Source organism: Chamaea fasciata, unplaced genomic scaffold (genome assembly GCF_029207755.1).
Source record: "Chamaea fasciata isolate MVZ Bird 193981 ecotype frontalis unplaced genomic scaffold, bChaFas1.0.hap1 SCAF_10, whole genome shotgun sequence".
NCBI lineage: Eukaryota > Metazoa > Chordata > Aves > Passeriformes > Sylviidae > Chamaea > Chamaea fasciata.
Genome location: NW_027094095.1, coordinates 15,848,571 through 15,871,074, shown reverse-complemented (window position 1 = coordinate 15,871,074; position 22,504 = coordinate 15,848,571). Strand labels below are relative to the sequence as shown.

Genomic DNA, 22,504 nt, shown 5'->3' with positions numbered 1-22,504 from the left:
ATTCTAAACATCAAATACCTAAAATGGTGTTTGAATTTCAGTATTTGCATGTAGCTAATTGAGCTGTGTTCTGAAACACTGGAATTTCTGCCACAATAGAAAATGTCCCTGAAAGCCACAAATATAAATTATGTTCCTCAGATTTTTTTCAAAGTACCTCCACAGAGGAGGGCTGTGTGTAATAATGCTTGGTTCATCATTTCGCATGGGAAGATTGTTTTCATTTGAAACAACGCCAAGTAAAGGTGACTTGGCATTTGAAACAATGCCAAGTAAAGTGACCTAATGATCATTGTGGAACAGCCAAACCCTTACTCTGAAATGTGTACCTCATTTTAGTTTCCTAGGATTGGAATGTGAGTTTGTGTAAACCATGCACACAATAATGTGAAAGGAGGAGGAGGAGGAGGAGAAGTTTAATATGAAAGATAAAGCATGCCATGGTAAAATTTACTTTTGGTATTACCCTATTTACCTGTCTGACATGGAAAAGTTTTACTCTGCAGCTTTACAGTGAGAGCACATCAGTGGGATGCTGGCCAGTGTTCCGATGGATTTTGCTTACAGTCAGTACTAGCTCTTTGAGACCTCAGACTTGTTAAAAGGACACTCACTAAATGTGCCATCTGGCACTAAAGGATTGCTGTATGGGTGCAACTCAGTGATGGAAAGGAGTGTCTGTGAGCCTTGCTGTCAACCCATTAAGGTTTGCTGGCAGTCAGGACCAATGGGTGGGTTCCTTTTCAAAATAAGTTTGTGCTTAGTTTGAATTTTTTTTTTTCTGATTTAAATGAGTGTTTTTTGTTTTGATTCCATGCCACCATTGCTACAGAAATCAGTAACTCTGAGAATTCAATAACAGCTTTGTAAGTACTTACTCCAGTTCTTGGGTATGTGGGGCAACAAATCTGCTAGAACTGTGCATTTCTGGAAAGAAACAGATTGAGTGAAAATGTTCTGTTCTGTGGTACCGTGCTGTAATGCAACTGAAGCCAACACCTGGGGAGTGAAGGTTTTGCAACGAAATAATCAGACGGTGAATCCAATTAGATACACCTAATCCCATACATCAGTCATGGATAAATCCAATGAACATAGGTTTTGCTGTGTGGACGAGCCTAGCAGAAATTTCAGTAATCTGGAAATCTGTAATAGATGACGCTCCTGCATATGTTGGGGAAAGAGACGTTTGATTTGAATTCTTCATGGCCATGATTTGTTGTTGCATCAGCTGCAGGAATATGTGAAGACTTCTATCTCGCAGCTTGAACCAAAAGTTCAGGTAAGGATGGACCATACTTGTTACAACCAGTTAGGGTTTTTTTCCTGCATTTTAAATGGGAATAGCTACTGTGCTTTACATACCTGGGGTGAAGATTTATAAGAGGCATTTTAAACTATGTAAAGATTGCACTTAATTTTAAGGCTGAATGTTCATGTAGTTCATTTTTGTAACACTTCAGAGATTGTTATTGTCTTGTTTCAGAGGAAATAATTGATTTCTCTCTCAGCCCCCACCCAGGGTGACTAACATTGGAGTAGTAATCTTGCATGGTGTAACTTTGATTTCCACACTCATTTCAGTAGTATTAATCCAGTTTTGGTATTAGTTCAAAACTTACTATTCAGTAATCGTAAACTTTTACGTCTTCAAAGCATGATACAAGTATTAATTAGGTGTGTGCAAAGTTACACTGTGCTTTGAAGTTAACACTTTCATATGCTTCAGAACTAAAAGGTGGTGCACTATGCAGATGTTATCTGCATAGTTAAAGATGTTATCTTCACGGTAGGGTGAATCATCTAGAGAGCAAATAATTGGGGAAACAGACTTGTAAAAGTCATTGTCGGAGATGAAAGCATTTATTTGTAATAGCATAGTGCTTGGGATTGTTGGTTATGGACCAGGACTTGGTTTCATTAATGTGTTCAAGTGTCATTCTGTCAGCTCAGAGTGAAAATCCACAGCTGAATTAGAAATCAAATTCAGTGTTGTTTGAGTTTCAGGTAGTTTGTTTTCTCAGGCAGCAGTGTAACCCATGGAAGAGAAGTAAATTTGTCAGGGCAGTGGCAGTGTTAGTGAAGAAAAATCTGACAGTCTTCACCATCCCAGCCTGCAATAAAGGAGACATCACTCTGAAAAAAGGTTAGAAAATATGTATGGAGTATTCTGGCCAGTATTTTTTTTTTTTATTCTACTGTAATGTAAACACCTAACTGGTGCCATTTTCACCCACAGATAATTAATATTCAAGCAGGTAAAAATAATATTTGAAATACAGTTGCTTCTTAAGTATATACTTATATATATCTTTCATATTATCTGATAAATTAGCTATTCTATTCAATACCTTTAAATCATTAATAACTTGTTTCTGTTTTCAATATGTTCTAATGTTGGAAAAATCATATTTTCATTTCTAGAAAAAATATACAGTTTTTAAGATGCCTTTGTTTAAAAAATATATAGTTCTAAAAATGTAAACAAAATAAAATGTTATGGACAAAAATTATTTCATCTTGATACATTATATCATTAAAATGAAAGGACAGTTTTTTAGTGAATAGGAAAAGGTATTTATCCTGTCTGCAGGATGTGAAAATGGGTCTAAACTCAGCGTCACTTCTGTTAGCGACTTATCTTTTCCAAAATGTGTAAAAAAAATTAAGTATTATTTTACCTTTTTGTAAAAGCGCTTGTGGATGTTCTGAGGTAAAAATCACCCTTCAGACTTTGCTCTCAGGAAGACCATGGGCTGGCAGGCGTCCCTTCCAAAGATGAAGGATCTGGGGCATGGATCACACAGTGTTGTGGGAAGAGCTATAGGAGCAGGCAAGCCTGGAGGGAGGACATTTCACTGATTGCTTGAACTGTGGTTTTGATTTACTCATGTGCAAAAGGGATTGAGAATTGCCTGTTTCCCTAAAATGAAATCTCTAGTATTGACTGTTACAATAACATAATTAAAAGTTTCTCCTGTATGGACCCAGGATAAAGCTTCTGAATGCTGCGAGTTTTCAAACATATCTCTCTTGGGATGTATTTTTGTAACCAGCCTCAGTGGTCTCTGCATTCCAAGCCAGAGGGGCAATTCATTCCTCAAACTGAGTAAAATTTTTTATTTGGTGCTGAAAATAGTGCATTTTTTAATGTGAAAAACGGACATAGGAAATAGCGACATGATAATTTCTTTTTGTGGGTCAGGTATTCAGGACACAAAGTAGCAACGCAACTCAACTCTTAGGTTCTGTGTATTTAATTTTTGGAAATTTATCAGCTGATGAGATCTGAACCTAAGGAGAGTTCTCAAGATAGTGGTAAATCCAAAGGGAAAAACCTTGGCTACTAGAAGATGAGCGTGTTAGGGAGGGAAAAGAACAGTCTTACTAAGTTGTGTATATTCTTCCCGTTGCATGTAACCTCGTCTCAAAGGGGAAAATGTACAAAGACAAAGGGATGTGGAGGCAAAATCTCTTACTAGGATGCAATTGGTTACCTGTTGATTTTGATCTGCCTTTGAAATCCAAAGAGCAAGCATTGCACTTCAAATTTAGTTAAATAGAACTTCAAAAGTGTAATGTCACAAAACCAAAATTCTTTCATAATTAAGTGATTTCTTTATTTTTGGTTTTGTTCCTCTTGGATTATTTGAAAATTTCTGCAGTTAGTCTCTGATCAGAATCTCACTTGGAAGAAATAAAAATGATAAACTGAGTTGCAGCTGTCTTTATGAATGTGAGATGGACACATAGAAAGGTAAATGGTTTGCCTAGCGGGATATCTATTCTATGCACAGCACGCTGTTCTCATTCCCATTGTTGATTTATTTCCTGATTCCTATTCTTTTAATATGATTAATAGTGGGAAGGAAAGAATTTTCTTTGACATGTGAATAACTTTTGAGTTTCCCTACAGATTGTGATCCTTTGGAATTTTTTCCATGCATCAATTAAATGTGGTATTATGCAATGGACATCATCTTTCTCATGAAAGAAGGAAGAACCACCCCAGATGTAAAATAAGGGGAGGACACGTGAAATTAAACCCCTGGCCACTGAAATGAAATCCTTTAAGGGAGAGAAGCGACGACCTGCAGTTGCACGGAAGGTAGGACAATCAAGGCGTCGTTGGCCTTCTCTGTTTCCCGTTAATGTAACTCGCGCGGCGTTCAGTGAGACCGGCTGGTGCAGCAGCAGCAGCAGAGCAGCAGCAGAGCAGCAGCAGCAGCAGCAGCAGGCGGTGCCGTGTCGGTGCCGCTGCCGGGGCTGGCCCTGCCGGCAGGCGGCCGTCGAGCCCAGGAAATGGCTTTGGGCTGCGTGTGTCCAAACTAAGGCTGACCTGAGCCGCTCTGTGCTGCTAATGTGTGAACCAGTTCTACATTAAACTCGCCAGGGAGATTAAACAGTAACCTTGGATACCGGGCGTGTTCAAATGTTGAGGCAGATTTTGCACAACTGCACATACATTTGTTTCTGATTGTAATTCAAAGTCAGATGATAGTAAAATATCGCTTAGCAAGTCCTAAAATGGGTGCTGCTGATCCTTTGCTACACATTCATTCACTATTCATTTTTCTACAGCTTGAATTAGTACCATGCCAGAGTCTCCATCTTTCATTACTGATACATATGTCAATCCATACGCTCTGCTTGTATGTGCCAAAGATGCCATTGATGCCGAGAGCAGTGACTGTTCAAGTTTTTGGTTATTGTCTAAAAGCTAATAATCTTTATGCCTATAGATAATAGGTAACAACAAAAAAAAAATGGAATATCAGAATTCACCATGGCCATACTTGACTCTGCACATTAGATACTGCTTGATGTTCTTTTAATTTGAAGTAACATGCATGGAAGGGGTTGATGGGAGAATGGAGGTGAACTGGAGGTAACAGAAATTAAGGTAGCAAAGCCATTTATGGTTATGTTTTGATATAATTCTGAAGGGATGTACAGTGCAAGCAAATGGATTTATCAGGCAATGCAAGCATTAGAGAATTGAAAATCATATTTTAAAGTAACACTTTTTGGGTGTTCCCTGACATTTTGTAATTGTCCAGCCTCCGGGTTGGGATACAGTTTATATTATCAAAAGGAAATGTTGAATTATCGTGTGATAGTCTTGTTTCACTGGGAAAAAAAGTAAATTCCTGTGAAATAAGGCTGTTAATAATAATAATAACAATAACAATAACTTATAATATTGCTAGTTGATGCTGATTGACAACACATTTTCTCTGCTACATATGGCATGGAAGATGTGCTCTTGGGTATAGTGCAGGCAAAAAAAAGTGAGCACAGGATATTTGGTCAAAGCAGATGGAAGTTCTCATTTTCCTCCTATTTATAGCTGGTGTTTGAAGTGTCCTTTCAGTTCTGTTATCCAATCACTGTTGATGTATTTCTGTTTGCTGAGATGAGAAGGGGCAAAAAAAGAAACAAGCCTTTCTTTTGCTATGTAAAATTCATTTCAGTACAGGAACTGGACTGGAAAAGATAGTAAAAGTACAGTTCTTCCCACAAAAAATCAGAGATAGGAGAAAAATTAGAATTAGGTCATTCCAAGCAGTGGCTGAGTTTGCACTAATAAATGAAGTTTTCCTTCTGTCTTGGAGCAGGAGTGGACTAATATAGTTTCCTGGTAATTTTCTGCTTTAAATCAAAAATGAATCAGTACTCAGAGTAAAACTGTAAGTTTGTTTTGCATAATAGTTGAAATAGGAACCGAGTGGAATTAAGTCTCTGGGCAGATGCAGAGCTCCCAAGGCTTTGCACACTGCTGGTTATGGTTAACCAGCCTCGGGGAGACACAGGAAGGCTGTGGGCAGCTTGGCACAAGCTGAAGTGTCAGGACACCTCTTCTTTTGTCTCTAAGTATTTCCTGAGCTGTGAAGTAATGATTACCCACTCACCACATGGAAGTGTCATGAACATCAATATTTTTTTAAATTAGAGCACTTAGAGTGCTGCTGATGGGGGAAATACATGTGTAAAGGAAGGAGAAAGCTAAATTCTTCTGGTTTTGAAGCTGAAAGAAATAATAGGGTTTTTGCAACCCTTTTTTAATTTTTTTTTTTTTGTGGAATAAAAATCCAATATTAATATGACAAAGAGACTGCTGGCTAGCAGAGAAAAGGATTAATGGCATCTCACACTGAGACAGAGATATTTGGAAGTAATTTGTTTGGTCTTGCTGAGTTTTGTGGCAGTGGAAAGCTAAGCTGCTTCTGTCTACAGAAAGTGTGCCCACAGGGAGTGCCAGACAGCTTTTCTGCCACTCCAAATTAATGATTCAGATTGTTTTTCTGCCAAGATAATATCCTTAGGTACACTTGGAAACTCAAGTAGTTTCTGTTGAAAAGTGAACAGAATTAACAAAATACACAACTACTGTAATAATTAGAATTGTGTGGATTCAGTCCAAAAGCAGAATGGGGCAGTTTTCTTTTAAAGTCTGCGTTAATGAGTCAATGATGGGGGAAACATCTGAATCTAAAAGTAAATTTTCTATGCTAAAAATAAGTTGTCATCATCTGCCAGAAGAAGCTTGTGGTTTACAAGGATACTAGAACAATGCAATCTATCATGAAGCATTTGCTGCATGTAAAATTACTTGAATATGTCTTTAATATGTTCTTGAGTCCCTTTATTTGCATTCCCTCCTCCAGCTGATGATTTCAAGGATGTGACTAGAAGAATAAAAGTCTTTAGGGTGATATTTTTTAAATTATTTCTAGGCTTAGGGCCAGTTGCATTCCCTGATAATGGAAACAATGTCAAAATTCTAAGTGATTAATTTTAACATATCTGGCAATATCCAGCAGAGATGTGGTAGACTCTTCCCCTTGTCTTACAGCTTGGTCATTTCACATCCTCAACTGCTAAACTGGAGGAGAGCATGGCTCAGGATTTATATGGGAGTCTCCTAAAGGAAGAGTGTGCTTAAGCAGGAAAAGGGGGTGACAGTGACAGATGCCATTTTTCTCACTAAGCTGAAGTGGTAAGTATTATGCTGCTAAGACTTCTGCTTTATTTTTAATGAATTAAAATTTGTTTCAGTCACATGGTCTTAATATACAGTGCATGAATTCTAAATTTTGCAATAATTTGTCTAAATGTTTTTGTCTCTTGACTTCGAATCAATTACCTGTGTAGCTTATTGTGACCTATGACCTTTACTGCTTGGCTTTTAGTTAAGTAAAGGGGAAATGCACATCTCTATGTGTGGACCTGATACATATATTTGCTTCTGTTTGTGGAAGAACTATGGGTTAAAAGCAAACTAAAAATCAGAAAGCAATCTTGAAAATAGTTGTGCCCATATTTAAATTCAAACACTAATAAAACTACTGAAATATGTTGGAAGAAATAGGCTTTGCACTTGACTTTTTGGAATCTTCTTCATCCTTTCAGGCAGATTTTGTGCTAATTCTCTACAAAATGAGAATCACAATGCCTGCAGAAACACTAGGTTGGGTCCCAGAAACAGTATGTTACTGTGTACCATTTCTAATCAGTCTGACTTCCCGAGTCTGTTAACTTCCAAAGATGAATAATTAGCCAGACTGCAGCAGTGCTCTGGTGCAATGATAGTGTCCTATTCTGTTACTCTGGCCTGGCTTGATCAGAGCTGCTCATTAATATCTTTTGATTGCTCCTCCTGATCGTGTACATGTGCTCTTACAAGGCAGGTAGAGCCCAGAGCTGCTGTGCTAACACCTGTCCTATTTTACACAGTATTTCGGAGCAGCCTCTCATACACTTCTGGAGGTTGTGAAGTTGCTCAGAATCTCTGGAACATCCTCCAGCCCCTGATGCCTGCTTTACCTTGGGGTTTGTAAAGGTGTTTTTTGGGACAGTTGCCTGGAAAGAAGGAATCCTGTTTGTCCTGGGAAAACCTCTCATTGCTAGAATTAGGCTTTTTAAGCATTACTGAGTAGCTAAATATTGTGTTAATGTACCCATGATACAGGCTGCAGTTTCCTTCTCCTAAAATGTCTGCGAATCATCAAAAAACATTTGCTTTTGTTACGTTGCTCTAAATAGAAGACGACTTCTGATGTGTTGAGAATGTTGGCATTGCACATTTTGCAGAAATAGGAGTAATTGGTTAATTCTTAAATTAGAGTTAAGTAAACGAAGGTTCATGTATCAATCAACCAACCACGAATAGAAATACAAATAAATATATATATTTATTTAATGAAAGGCCAGTATTTGAGTGCCAATTAAGAGCCTGACTGCCAAAGCTTCTCACCCCAGAGATTTAAAACTTAGGATCAATTTTCCAGTAGATTAATTTTCAATACTTTATTGGGGTTCCTGAAGTTGAAAATTTTAGCTCTAAAGTTGTTTTTCTAGGGTTCATTTTCAGATGTCAACTGAAACAATTGCAAATCTGAATTTTCCTGAAATAATCAGGACGTGAAAAATCCTGGCAACAAATTTCAAATTCACGTCAGGACTCTTGCCTCTAGTGTCTATTAAAGGTTCAGTGTAAATTTGTTTCTCAAAGTGACCCTTTTTTAAAAAAAATAAAGTCCCATACCAGGCATCTAAGACCAAAGTTGCCCAAATTGTGTCATGCATTTATAAACCGCGGTTGGGACACACTGCAGCATGGATTACTGTGTGATTAAAAAGTGTCAAAATGCCTCTCTCTGAAATTATTACTTGTGCAGCAAGTTATAGGTATTAATTTACAAGAGATACATTGAAACCATATAAAATGAACAAATTTAATTTTTACTTGTGTTTTGAACATGTTATTTCATTATATCATCTGATTATATATTTTAAAGAATTGTATAAATATATGTGACAAGCTGGTAGCTAAGCAAAAGGCTGATCTTTCCAGCATTTCATGGACATTGTTTTCTCCCAATCGTGAAAACCATGTAAGGTGAGTGAATTCAAACATATTAAGTGAACTATGACAATTTTTAGTAAATATTTCAGTTTCATTACCTGAATCCTCAATATGTGTTCTGCTTGCTGAATATTTTCAGTAATTAATACAATCTACCAACTGAGTTAATGTGCCACACTGTAACTGAACTGTGCCCACCTGTGGAATTTCATCTTCAGAATCTAAAATGTGGAGGGTTCATGACCATTACCTTGCTAAAATCACACACAAAGGTCACCAAAGCGTGTAGCACATTTACTCATTTTGTGGATCCCCATGGACCCAAATGTATTTCTGGTGTAATGCAAGTACCTTTAACATTTTGCTCCCAAAGTTACATTCACCTGTGAGCTCCACTGCTTTTTTGATATTCTGATGTTAATAATATTGTAGTACAATCATTTAATATCAATCTGAAAAAAACTGCATGTTCCCTTCATATGGAAAATAGAACTAAACCTAAATTGTGATGCAAAGGAACATTGCCTGAAAGGTGATTTGGGAATCAAAAAATGATTGGATTTCAGTATTTTTTGTTTCATGATATAGAGACTTAGCAGTCTTTATTATTTTATTATTATATTGAGTTTTTATCCTACCTTATAAAAATTTTTTCTAAGCAAAAAATGAGAGGAAAATTTTTAAAAAATCATGCCGTCAGAGGGGAATTTATTTCAGGTGGCTTTCAAAACATTTGCTTTCTCTTAATAGCTTTGTAACACTTTGGTGAAAAAATCTCACAAGGATTTAACACCTGTCCTTTTCTAGTTGCTGAGGAAACTCCCTGTTACAGTCAATGATACGGTTCATCCAAGTACTCCATCAAAAAGGGGCTTTTTTCCCTCAGCTGCCTACCTCACCTTTCCTAACATCTCAGTTTGCGATTTACATGTAGAGCTGTGTTGTAAACAATACTGAGATGGTTGTTTACGTCTCTGTGTCGGCGCGGTGCCCGGTGAGGAGGGGGCGAGCCGGGGCTCCGCGGCTCCGGCCGTGACTCAGCGCGCTGGGGAGGCCTCGCAGCGGCCCGGACCGGAGCCCCGGGGCCTCGCCGGCGCCTGGTTAATGAGTAACAAGGCGGCGGCCGCGGGGCCGCCCCGGGCGCGACACCTTCGCCCCGCGGCCGCCCGGGGCTCCGGGGCAGCGCCGGCCGCTCCCGTCCCGGCCCCGCCGCTCCAGCCGGACCCGCCCCTCTCCCAGTCTCCTCCGCGGCTCCCCCTCCCGAGCCAGGCGGAGCTGGGGCTGGCAGCGACGTCGTTCCTCGCCGCCGCCGCCGCCTCTCCCCAGTGACCGAGGGCACCGGCGCTGCCCGGGGGGGCCCCCGTTCTCCGGCCGCCGCCCGACGCCTCATCCCCGCCTCGACCGGAGCCGGCAACAGCCCGCGGAGCAGCCATGAGCTGGGGCACGGAGCTGTGGGTGAGTCCCGGCTCGCCTCTCATTGTGTCTGAGATTCGCCGCCTTCCCTTGTCTGCTCGGGCGGCTGCCCCGGGGAGGCGCGGAGCGGCCGGAGCCGAGGCGCCGCGCTTTGTTCGGCGCAGGGGCGGCGGGCAGGGCCCCGGGCGGGGCGGGGGTCCGGCGGAGGGCGGCGGCGCCGGGCCGGGGGCCGCGGCGGGGCGGGAGCGCCGCGTCCGGGGTGCGGTGCGCGCGCGCCGCCTGCGCGGCCGTGGCGCTCCCCGGGGCGGCCCCTCGCCCTCCGCCCGCCCGGCGCGGTCACGGCGGGACGGGCGCTTTGTGTGCGGCCGCGGGAGCGCCCCGCGCGGGGCCCGGCGGCGGGGCCCTCGCCGTGCTCCCGGCACGGCCCGGGGCGGGGTCCCGGCGCGGCTCGGGCAGCGCTCCGCACCGGGCAGCCTCGGGGCGGCGGCAGAGCTGCTGCTCCCCCGAAAACCGCCGGGCTGCTCCGACGAGCGAAGCGTTTTCAGCTGCCGGCTCTAATTAGAAGCAGCTACTATATAGCTTTGTCTGTAAAAGTACCGCAGAACGTTGGCTAACACTGCATTGTATTTGTTTTAAATGCGAAGAATTGGCAGCTACGAGACAGGCAGTGTCTGTCTCGCGTTAGGTCTTTTCTTAAAGCTGCCCTCTTCCCTCCGAAGGCTCTTTCTGGCAGTGCCGAGGACGGCAGAGAAGGGGCTTCTCCCGGGGGAGCGCCGGAGCGGAGCACAGCGATGTCTGCTCGCGGTGCTGGGGTGTTGTGTCTCCTCTCTCAGGCTTCCTGCTGTTGCCGCTCCTGCTGGAGCTAGCACTGATCGTGGGAAGGCTTAGGTACAAAAAAGTAGTACCAAGGAGGGTTTAACGTCCCCGCTTTAAATGCCGCCTGCCCTCCATAAATCTGCTTATAAAGACTGTGAAACAGAGACTTTTATGCTAAGAAAGAAAAATACAGAAAGCTAAACGTTGCAACTTGAAGTCTGGTCCAGGAACTCTTAATCTGGACCTAGCATTATATGTTGTTTAATCAGTCTTTTGAAGCGCGGGGGTATTTGCCTCTAGAGGAGCAAAGATCTGCTCCACGCCGAGACAAGTGGCTGCCCGAGGAGCCGGGGCAGCCGCGGCGCGGCGGGCTGGGCGGGGCGGGGGCTGGGAGTGCCGGCCAGCTCCCGAAGCCACCTGGGTTAAGTTGTGTCTGATTATGCAAAATGAAGGTGTAACAGCATCACGTGTGCTACGTGGAGAAGCCTGATTTAAAGGGATTTAGGGGCTGCTTTAGTGTTTTGCATAGTACTTCTTACTTTACTCGGATTTGTAGGCATGATGAGAATTCAGGCAAAATACGCTTTTAAAGTACTGATGGCACTGCTGTAGTAGGCTTGAAGTCTAAAACTGTTGTAACACTGGCAGTAAGGAGTAAGTTAAAGCTGCGATTTCTATTGGCCGGGCCGGAGTGTGTGCGTAGCTCATGCCTGTATGTACTCCAGGTGAGACGTGCGTGTCACTTGAGGAGAGTGGGGGTTGGCGTTTGGGTGAGCACTGACTGTAAGCACTCAAATATGTATTGCTGTAGAAAACAGAGTTTTAACTTCTATCTGCTCAGTTTTGTAGCCTCTTAATTGTATAATTTTTGTTCAGCTTGTAAATGACAGTTGAAGGTTCTATATTGAGTTCAGTTTTGTATGAAAGTCCTTGTCTTTGTTGTGTACTTTAGAAACATCTTCAAAAAGATGGATTTTGACCTCAGACTTCCTTTTAATGATAGGCATTTAACTCGTGGTATTGTGAAACTAGCTGAAATTTATTTTGACCTACTATATTTTTTTTCTCATAAGTCACAAATTCTAATGCATTAGCTGGAAGAAATAATGCCAGAATTTTAAGCTAAAATCTTTACTGCAATACTTTTATTTTAGCAAATTTTAATGTATTTTTTCCTTGATATCTGGAGATGGCCTGCACTGAGGTAACTTCATGCATCAAATGGTCTGTTTGTAACTGTATATCTAGACTTTGACGGTGGAAATTTTTACATTACAGGGTACCTTTTAATTTTTTTTTAATTGAATCTAATCATATTTTAAAAAAATCTACTGTGTTTATAAATCAAACTGCTTTCTTGGTTGGAAGAATATTCAGTGCTTTACTACTGTCAAAAGTATTAAACTTTGTTTTAACAACTTGTGCTGGGCAAGTAAAGAATACTTTTTGAAGATCCGGCGCAAAAATCAAATTCATAAAGAATTATCTTAAATCTAGGTTAAAGACACAAGGAAAAAGTAGTGTGGGTCTTCAAAGTCAGGGCTCTGAACGAGATAAAAATAAACTCTTAAGACATGTTTGTGTTCTGGTGTAGCAATTCCTCCATCATTCGCTGTTGTTGGCATTCGAGAAGCTTCAGGAGGCAGCCCGGGCTGCTCCGTGTGTGCTGACGGCAGCAGGGCACGAGAACTCGCCGTGTTCGGTCCCCAGCTGCAGAGAACTCTCCTGCTCAGGTTTTCTGGACACCTCACTGGACCTAAGGCTCTCCTTCAGCAGTGCTTTCACCTCCTAAAGTGGATTTTTTCTGGGTTAAGATTGGTATCTAGATCATGGTTTTTCAAAACATCTGCACTTACGTATCTTTGCTTTGCTGATTCATGGAAGCAGATTTGATGATTCTGTATCAGGCTCTTTTAATATCTCAACTCTGCCTTCTTAAGTTCTATCTCTTCATGCTGTTTTTTGATATTTTATGCTGATTCACAGTTCTGAGGTATTTTTTAAATTGTTCTGGAGATTTATACTGTATGCTGTTTTGGATAAAGTAAAACACTGAGCACAGATGAATGCAGAGACAGATAAGGAGCCAGAAGAAAAATTAGGGGATAAGGAAAGCAACTAGTGTCTGGTATTTATGTGGTAATTATTAAAATGGCAATTCTGTTATTGACAAGATATATATGCTAGTTAAATGGCTGCATCAGGGACAGGACAAAGGATTTTTTTTTTTTATTGGCCAATATTTTCTAATTCTTTAAATTTGGTAGCTGTTTGTTTGTTTTTCAAGCAAGTTTTTTTTTTTTTTTAATAAGTACACCACCATTCTCTGAAGTGAGTGTGCATTGTACAGAATGTGTACGTCTTCATTAGACTAAAGCACTTGGTGCTTTTCAGTGTGTCTTGGCCAAAAAACGTGCTCCTTGTTGTGTTTCTTTTGATAGCATTGTATGAATTAATAATAGCATTGTAAATTAATAGTAAAAAAATAAATGTCAAATCATGTAGGCCATCCTGTGATTAGAACTGTTTCATTCCACAGTATTTTCTGTGCTGTGGGAAACATGCTCCCCTTTTCTGCCTTCTTATTACAATCAAAAATTTTGATCATGCTTTGAAAGCAGTATTTAGCAGTTTTATTCTCATCGCTGTGTGTATCTTTGTGGTCACTCTGCAGCATATTCCTTATGCTATGACCACGCAGGACCTAAGATGCTTTGGTGAACTGCTTTGCATAATATTCTCTTTAGGGTTAGAATAGCCTAGTGAGAACTGGCAAATCTTGTCTAATTCAGTTGAAATACATTTTCTGAGAATTTGGTTGTTGGGTGAAAGTTTTCCTATCTTTAATATAAAATTTATTTGTAGGTAACGTTTGTAAAGCAGTAATCATCTAAAGAAAGGCGGCACATAATCGCAAAGTAGCACTTCATTAGCAATAGAAAATGGCTGCTGTTTATTTAGATACAGATAATTTTCAGAATTAACTTTTTGAACTTTGTCATGCTTTTTTTCAAATACTGCACACTTATGTTCACCTCATGAGCGGTAGGAGGGTTTATGCATTGAAGTTGTGGTTTGACTTGCATTTTTGCTTCATAAAGTGCCCTGACTTTTATCAAACTGTGCTGCAATGTCCAAGACAAGAATAGATAGATGGGACTAAAATTGAGGTGGGGTTTAATAACTTTAAATATTTGAAAATAAAAATGATAGATTATGATATGGTTAACGATCTTCTGATCGTGAGCATCTGTTCAGTGTGGATGTTTCCGTACATCTGGAGTTCTTTTTGGAGTGGGCATAAAGTGTACAAATAGTGTTAACGTTGAATATTTTAAAAATATGTCTGGTTATTGTCATCTTGGGTTAATGTGCTGTTAAATCGAATATGTAGTGAATCTGCTTTGATGCTGAAGGCTTACTAAGCTTTGGAGACTGGAGTGTAGCTGATAATGAAGTCGTTGGTGTAATGAAAGGAGACAGTGTGATTGGCACTCTGAAGTGGCTTCTTTGGAAATTAATTAAAGAGTTTGTGCTGTCTCTTAAAAAAAAACCCCAAAAAACAAACAAAAGAAACCTACCAGGAAGGATGTTTTTTGACTTTGGATGCATGTTCTGTTGTTGCAACCCCTGTGAACCCCTTAATAGCAGTTGGCAGAAGAAGGGTTTGAATACCATGTCAGAACATTTTCAGTCTGTAGAACCAGTCTAGCCATCTGTTTCTCACCTCTTGATAAATATTTAAAACAGAAATTTTGCTGAGGGCTTTTTGTGCTGAGATTTCTTGATTAAAAAGAAGTGGCTATAGAAGATTTAATGATACTATTGTTGTGAGCTCCTTGGGGCCAGAAGCACAGCATCTTTTATAATTAAGAAACCACTGGCACTGTAGAGTAGTATTTTAGAAATTAGTTATGTTGGACCAAAGAAAGATCAAAGAATATTTGGTGATGTGCTCTTTTTAATCTTTCCTTAAACAAAATTCATTCTGTGCCTAAACCTAAGTTCTATTTTTAAAAATATTAAATAACTTGGTTGCATCAGTAATTTTTCAAAAGCTGTTAAAAATTTTCCTAGGCTTTAAGTCCCGCTTTCAGACATTGTTTCCTTCTTGCTTTAAAATCTTAGTCTTTTTTGTAGAAGATAAATCATGTGGTCATGTTGTCTAATCTTAAGAGTTGTCAAGTGTAATTATATATGGAAAACATTCACAGAATGTAAATATGAAAGAGTTAGATTTAAAAACTAGCTATTATGTAGCATACTTCTGTTGTAGTAATTTATTATATTTTTGTTCACTAGATTTGAAAATTTATTTTTTAGCTAAATAAAAGGTTTTTTTCCAAGCAAAGAAAAGCTTTTTCTCTCGAAACTGAAAAACCTTTCTTGACTGTAAATGTGAATGTGGTTATGTAGTTACTAGCATTGTTAATACAGATAAAAAACCACTGTAAATCATTCTAAATATCAAGCCATATCCCATATGGAAGTTCTTAGGTGCTTTTGAATCTTAGCCTTTTGTAAACTTATTTTCCAGTGCTAACATATACTCTGTTAAAGACAATACTTTGTTTCACAGGGGGATGCTTGAGAGATGGAACATGGATTTTTTTTTTTTTTTTGTCCTCAGATTTCTCCATCAACTTAACCCAAAGACTGCAAACAGTGCCCTGTATAGGTTCTCTTCGGTCAGTACTCTTGCTGTTGTGTGCAGATGGACTCTGCAAATGTGTGCAAGGAATGTGTCTTGTGGCTAAAGTATAAGATTACAGTGTTTTCCAGATGCCTGGGATGGTTACACATTTCCCCTGTCTTGGGTGACATGCTGGATAAAATGTCTAATCGCTGTGAGGTTCCAGTCTTTCACAGGCAGGTTTGTGTGGCTTTCCTCAGCCTCGTGAAGACCTCTGAGATTTCCAACCAGAAGGTTATGTAAGGATCAAACACTTGGTCATTGAAAGTGTAGTTACTTTAGGCTTTGGTGTGAAAACAATTGTACGGAGTTTGAGTGGGAAATGTTTGTCTGTATTTTTCCAGCAATTGTCTGGTTCATAAACATCTGACCTTTTTACTGGTTTTTCCGGGAAGGGGTGTGTCACTGTCATGGGACTTTATCAGTTTGGTTTTGATGTTAAACATCATTTAATTTAAGAATGTGTGTCTTTGACTATCTATTTAGAAAGTGTGGGGTTTTTTGAGTTTTGAAAAGGTTATAATCTGATAGCTATTAAAAAAGCATCTGTTTTTATTTATGGCCCCACTTGTTTATGTACTTGGAAGTGTATATGCTTTTCAATGAAGTTTGTACAAACATACATGTGACCTTACTAATCTGGAAATTCTGAACCCTGGAAAAGTATTGCTGTCTTGTAAAAAAAAATATATGCAGCATCCTTGTTCATAGTACTAAATCTGAGAGATGCCTGTATCAAGATTCCAAATGCTGCAGCTGTCATTTGATTTCCTGAGTGAGAATATTAAGGTTGTTGGAGGTTGCAGGATCTTTTATCTCAGCCAAGCTGAGGATTTCTTCAAAGTGTGTCTGTCAAAATAATGATCCTCTGGAATGGCAGATCCCTCCGAATTTGAGATGGAGAAAAGCCAGGGAAAAGTCTATTGGCAATGTGCTCATGAGCTGAGCGTTGCCTTAGTTGGTATGGTTTGTGCGTTCAGCTGTTTGCAGGTAAATACTGAAAGACAGAAGGTTTGTTGTTATTGCTTGTGTAGTCACTGATGCTGTAGACCTACTGAAATAAGTCTATTATCTAGGAGTTAAATAATGTTGTATTTAAATTAGTTCTTGGATTGATTGATCTGGGTGAACCCCTCATTTGTTAATATAGTATCTTTAAATACTTCAGTCCTTACATTTGCAGAGCACTTTTTAGTGTTGTTGGTAAAGCCAGTAATTGAGTAACAGAGGGTGTTTTATTTTTTTGTGAAAGGGAAGTTACTTGACACAATGCAGATTAAGTTTTCATTGTTCATGCAACACATGTGCATACTTTTTAAAGAACTTGAATTCTTTTTGGTAGAGGAAAGAATTCCCTGAAGTCCAGATACATTCAGCTTTTTCCTTGTAGTGGTGAACAAACTGTTCAGTGAAAGCTGAAATTCCAGTCAGATTGTTTCATTTTGCCCCTAGTGAGTTTACGTACCTCAGTCCCAATGCTCTCTTGGCAGAAGGTTTAGAGGTTTGTCTTCAGATGTATGTCAGTTCTTCAGCTGGATGGGAAAAGAAGGGAAAAAAAAGTATTATGCTAATAAAAGCCTTCTGGTTTTCATTAAAATGCAGACCCTCTACATGGACTTTGTTTATGGAATTATCTGCAATAAATTTTTGCGTTGCTGGAGTTTTTTTCAGCTACAAGTTCTAGTCTAAGAAGAGAGTGTTAGGAGTATTAAATTTCCTGCTAGGTGACTAGAACAGGAAAGGGCTTAATTTTAGGTGTACTAAATTTTCTGAAAATTTCTACTGTATGGAAATCTGAAATAGTTACATGTAAGAATCATACCTTTTTTTTTTTTGTCAGAACTCTGCTTCTGCTATGTCGTTTACAGTGAACAGGGCATTAGACTGATGAAACTGCTTTCTGGCATCCTGCTTTGTACATTTTCCTGTAGTTTTATTACTGTTTACGTATTTTGAAGGAGAAGTGCAGTCTTACTGTGAGCTAAAAAGCTAATATTGCAGGACCTGAATTTTTCTTGGGCTTTAATGTGGAACTCTTGTGTCATCTTGAGCAAATAAACTTAGTTTTTGTCTCCTGTTAGTTGGATTGTAAAATTGGAATATGCTTTGTTTGTTTTAATCAAATTAGTATCGTAGGAATAGTTGTAGAATACTTTAGCATTCTTTAATGTGTAAGGGCACAGTAATATGGTGCTTGAAAATGTTGAAAGTAACTCTTGCGCTTTTATCCTGGTTTTGGAGGGGATAGGGTTCGTTTGCGACTCAGTAGTTGGTACACTTGCTGTGATTTGGGTACTCAAAAATGTTTGTTCCAGAGGCAAGTACGCTGTGAATGGCTTCTCCTTGGCTGGTACACAAGAAAGAGTACAACATGCTTTTTTGTAGTTCCATATTAAGTAAAAGATACTTTTCCAGCATTGTGCAATGAAATGACATCCGCTAGATTTGAGTTTGGAGTCATTTAAGTACTAAAGAACTTCTGAAATATGACAGCAATTGCACTGGAGAGTTGAGAGGCAGCCTTAACTTTTGGCATACTTGAAGTAACCAGATGTGAGTGCAGGTGATGAAGATGGGTGTGCCTTTTGGATGTCCATCTGCATTGTAAATCCTTTGTAAAGAGAGCATTTGCTTGCTGAATTCTTTCTCATGATGGATGCTCAATTCGAGTGGGTGTGAAAACATCACTTTGTGCATTCTGGTTGGTAGAGTAATTGGAGGGTGTTTTCTTTGATTATGGGTTTGCTTCTTGTACACTTTGTCTTTACCTCAGATGCCTCATTTCTTTCAGAGGAGGTCAATAATGTTTTACTTTTCTAATAATATCTTCAGATAAGCATTTGGTCTAGGTGGCATGGGGTTTTCTTGTGGGAGTGAGTGGGAAAATAATTGGTATGTGTGAACCCCAGACAACTCCTGTGCTCCAATGCAGTTGGCTGTCCCTACAGCAGGGAATACTCTGGAAGAGGAAATTGTAATATTTATAATATCCAACGCTTTTTAATCCTTACACCAAATGAATAAAGTATTCCTCTTTCAGCTGTCTGTTATGGCATCTAATTGTCCTGCATTTTTTTCCTGTATTTATATGATGTCAGTCACAGTTAGAGGAATATTTAGGGTATTTGACATTTGTAATCAACTGCGGGAGTGTACTTTGTATTCATGTAGGACCTGGTACCATCAGTCACATAGTGTCCTTGTGTTGTGCTGCATTCTACACAAACTCAATATAAAGAGCATTCCCAATCCAGTTAACTTTGTGCTCGAGTAGGGGCTGGGTCATGTGGGGGGGTGCCAAATGAGAGCTGTGCAAACCCCAGTATTGTTCAGCACAGTGGTCAGTGGTCTCAACTGCAGCCTCTTAACTTTCTTCTGGTAAGCCTTGCCAGCAAAGGGTAGCAGTGGGTGGACCTTTGTCATGTTTGCAGGGGATGAGCACCCAAACAGCCTAAGGGAACGCAGGAAATACTTGTTGAAAAGTACGAGGGAGTGTTGGTGTCTCAAGCAAAGCAAACAGTAATCCTTTGGTATGATGAAGTAATAAGCTGGAATCAGCAGCAATGCCCTTGAAAGTGAGGTTAAGAAGCTAATGTTTGATGTGATAGAGAAGGAAGAGATAATGCTGGGTGAAAAACATGTGGGTGAAAGGATAATCTCTCTATACCAGAGAACAGGATGTGGTGCGGTTGAGAAATGAGATGGTTAGAGAATGCCTGATGATTGCAGATACTGGGATGGTTAAAAAGAGACTGATTTAAAAAAAAAAAATGGAGACATTGTTAACAAGTTTTAGGGTGGACATAGTTTTGAGATTCAGGAAAGAAGTCAATCAGGTGAAAGAAGTTAAAGTTTGAGACTTTATGTAAAAGGCATAAACCAGTAAAGTAGCTGCAAAGATAGGATGTGCATTATATGCTTTAAAATGAAATGCTTTATCTTAGTTTTTTCCCTGAGAACAAGTTCAAATTTGTGATTGGTAAATGGAGAACTGTTTGAAGGTCCACTAAGGATGACTGATAAAACAATTTTGTTCTGTAGAGTCAAATATGGGTTCCCTCATGCCCCTAATAGCTACTTTATTTTGATCATAATAGCGCAGGTACTCCTTTACATATTTAATTTTACCAATACTTGTTCATTTTATGAGCAAAGATCTCACAGGATGAATGAAACTCATTAATGTGCTTGAGACTAACTACTGTATTGCTAGGAAATTTTCAAAGCCTTTTTTTGTTTTTGAGAAGGGCAATATTTGCAAACTAGCTCTACCTGTAGTTTGTAGTTGATGCACAGCATTATTTAAAGCAGCAACAATTACTGATGCTATTTTCCTTAGTTAAATGGGTCTTTTTTTCAGCCTTATGAGTTTTGACTGCTGTGAACTGTGAGTTAGAAGAACAAGGATATGTACTTGGATTTATGAATGGTGAAAATTTTATTTTCAGAGTATTTATAATTTGGTTAATTAAAAGCTTTATCTTAATAACTGTGGTTATTATCTGGGAAACTGGCTAAACAACAGATGATGACATTTGAGATCTGTGCAATGTGGTCAGGGTGTTACAAATTTGTTTGGAAAAGGGCAAGAAAAGGATGAACTTGTCTTGGAAGGTTCTCCAGCATGTTGTAATAAAATGGCAAAGACCAGACTGGAATATCTAGTTAGGTTTCATGTCTAGGAAGATGGCATGTTTAAAGAGAAAAAAAAAATTATTGAAAATAAATAGCAACTTATCAGGAAAATCCAAATATTTGGGATTTTTCTACATTGTAGTAATGTGAGGAGAATGTAGACTGTACAGTTCTATGAAACTTAAATAGAAATGTCACCATGTGAGGCAAGCTGAGCAGTTTTGTCAAGTATCCTGGCTCTGCATGATACTCAAATATTTACTCCTGCAGCAAGAGGTGTGGTGGTCTGATTAAGTGTTTAGGTTGAGTCTGAGGAATCTGGGGTTGTGGGTTATTTGTTTTGGTTTATCTTGATTGCTTTTTTGTTTTGTAAAAGTTGTGAGGTCTTTTGTGTTACTGTGCTGACGTTTTGCAATCACATAAGCTAGATCTTTTAACTTATCTCCCCAAGTTTAAGACCCTGTCAATATTAAGACCTCTCTCTAATAACAAGGGTAACTTCTTTCCAGAATGGCTTTTTAAGAAACGTGTTCACTTTGGTATTGGTGCTAGGGAGAACAGTTACCATCTTTCTAGGAACAGGGTGTCAGTTCCTCCTGTGCTAGCCTAGCACTTGAGAGATCGGAGTGGATTTCCCCAAGTTCCAGCTTTGTGTTCTGCATTCCTGAGAGAGAAGCAGTGAGGTAGGAGTAGTTGAGTGCAACAAGAAGTTTTTACTGGAAGAAACATCTGCTTAGTGGATTGGAATTGGAGTTTTGTAAGACCGGGGATTGGCTCTGTATGTTAAAACTGTAGTAGGTGCAAACAAACCCGGTGTTGGGCAGCGTGTGCTCCCTCCTCTTACTGGATGTCTTAGCACCTAGTGCCTTCCGATTATTTTGGTTCTGTGCGGTTGTCATTCAGTTTCACTGAAAGTTTAATAGTTAAACTGAAATAATTTTCTTAAAAGAGTTAAAGGAGTCTTAAAGATGAGATGCCAGTGGTATTTAAGCTTAGTGATTCTTAGATAAAATGTTTTTCCGTGTTCTGTCTGCTTTATACTTCAAGGCTGTAATTATGGGCTGTGTAATGAATACGTTTTGACATCATTTGTATAAAATCCCTTGCTGTTTTTGAGAAAGCATGTAATTGTCTTAAGGTGGTTGTGCTGAATAGCCAAGATTCATGCTTTTAACAATAACGAGGTACTGCGGAGTATCAGTGCTCCAAACTCAAGTTTCAGCCTGGAGTTTTAATTCTGAAAGGAGAGCTTCTACATTCCTTTATGCACACGTTAAGTGGGAATACTGCTCTTAGTTTCTATATACTGGATGCCGGGTGATGAGAATTTTAAGACCGTATATGTAAATATTTCTTATGATCTTGATAGACTATTTGTAGTACTTTGTACTTAGCATTTCAGCTTCTAATCATGTAGGCATAATCAGACTGTAAGTCAAACCTGAAACCTGTGGCTATCCTGACTGCTTTTCTTCATTATGTCATTGGAAAAGAGGTTTGATTTTTTGCTGACTTGTGTTCATTTGTGGGAAGAGGATCATGCTCCCATATCTCGGGAGTTAATCTAGCAGTTGTTCGGATGTTGCCGGTTATCCTTTCAGGACTATTAACTGGTTACTCTGTTACAAAGACAGCATAACTTGCCATAATGTTGGTTCTTCCCCTCTTTTCTTAGGCAATGTAAAACAATGTTTCATGTGGTGTAAGGGGGTTTTTGTTTTTTAAGGAAGGTGGTGAATTTTAAAGCATTTCTTCAAGAGCATTTCGCAGGCTTTTCATTTATTTTCAATTGATTTAAATTATCTCCAGGTAGCACAGTATGTGGTTTAACCTTACTCCAAGAAATACTTTTTAAAAATACTACTATATTTTGCAAAAAGCTGATAAGAGCACTTGAAAAATATAACTAAAAATCTATGTATTCCTGCTGTAGTAAAGGGGTTTGAGGCTTTGGTTGTAGTTGCGTCCTCTTATCTTTTGATAGTCTCTGCCACTAAAGCTAACCCAATAGTAAGTTTATAGCAGGAAATGGCATCCTAACATTTTAAACAGCGATATTTTTTTTTTTTTAACCACCA

General features: G+C 39.4%; 1 protein-coding gene across 3 annotated transcripts in view; it reads left to right on the top strand.

Annotated features, from left to right (window-relative positions):
• The first annotated feature begins 10,129 nt into the window (after positions 1–10,129).
• The window catches only part of FNBP1L (formin binding protein 1 like), a 57,324-nt gene continuing 44,949 nt past the window's right edge, over positions 10,130–22,504 (top strand). Inside the window, exon 1 of one of the 3 annotated variants that reach the window (XM_066192447.1) lies at positions 10,130–10,324. In XM_066192447.1, coding sequence (XP_066048544.1) covers positions 10,301–10,324 — 24 coding nt within the window. In that variant the 5' untranslated portion in view covers positions 10,130–10,300. The remainder of the gene's footprint in view (positions 10,325–22,504) is intronic. The other 2 variants (XM_066192444.1, XM_066192445.1) reach the window with 2 other exon arrangements.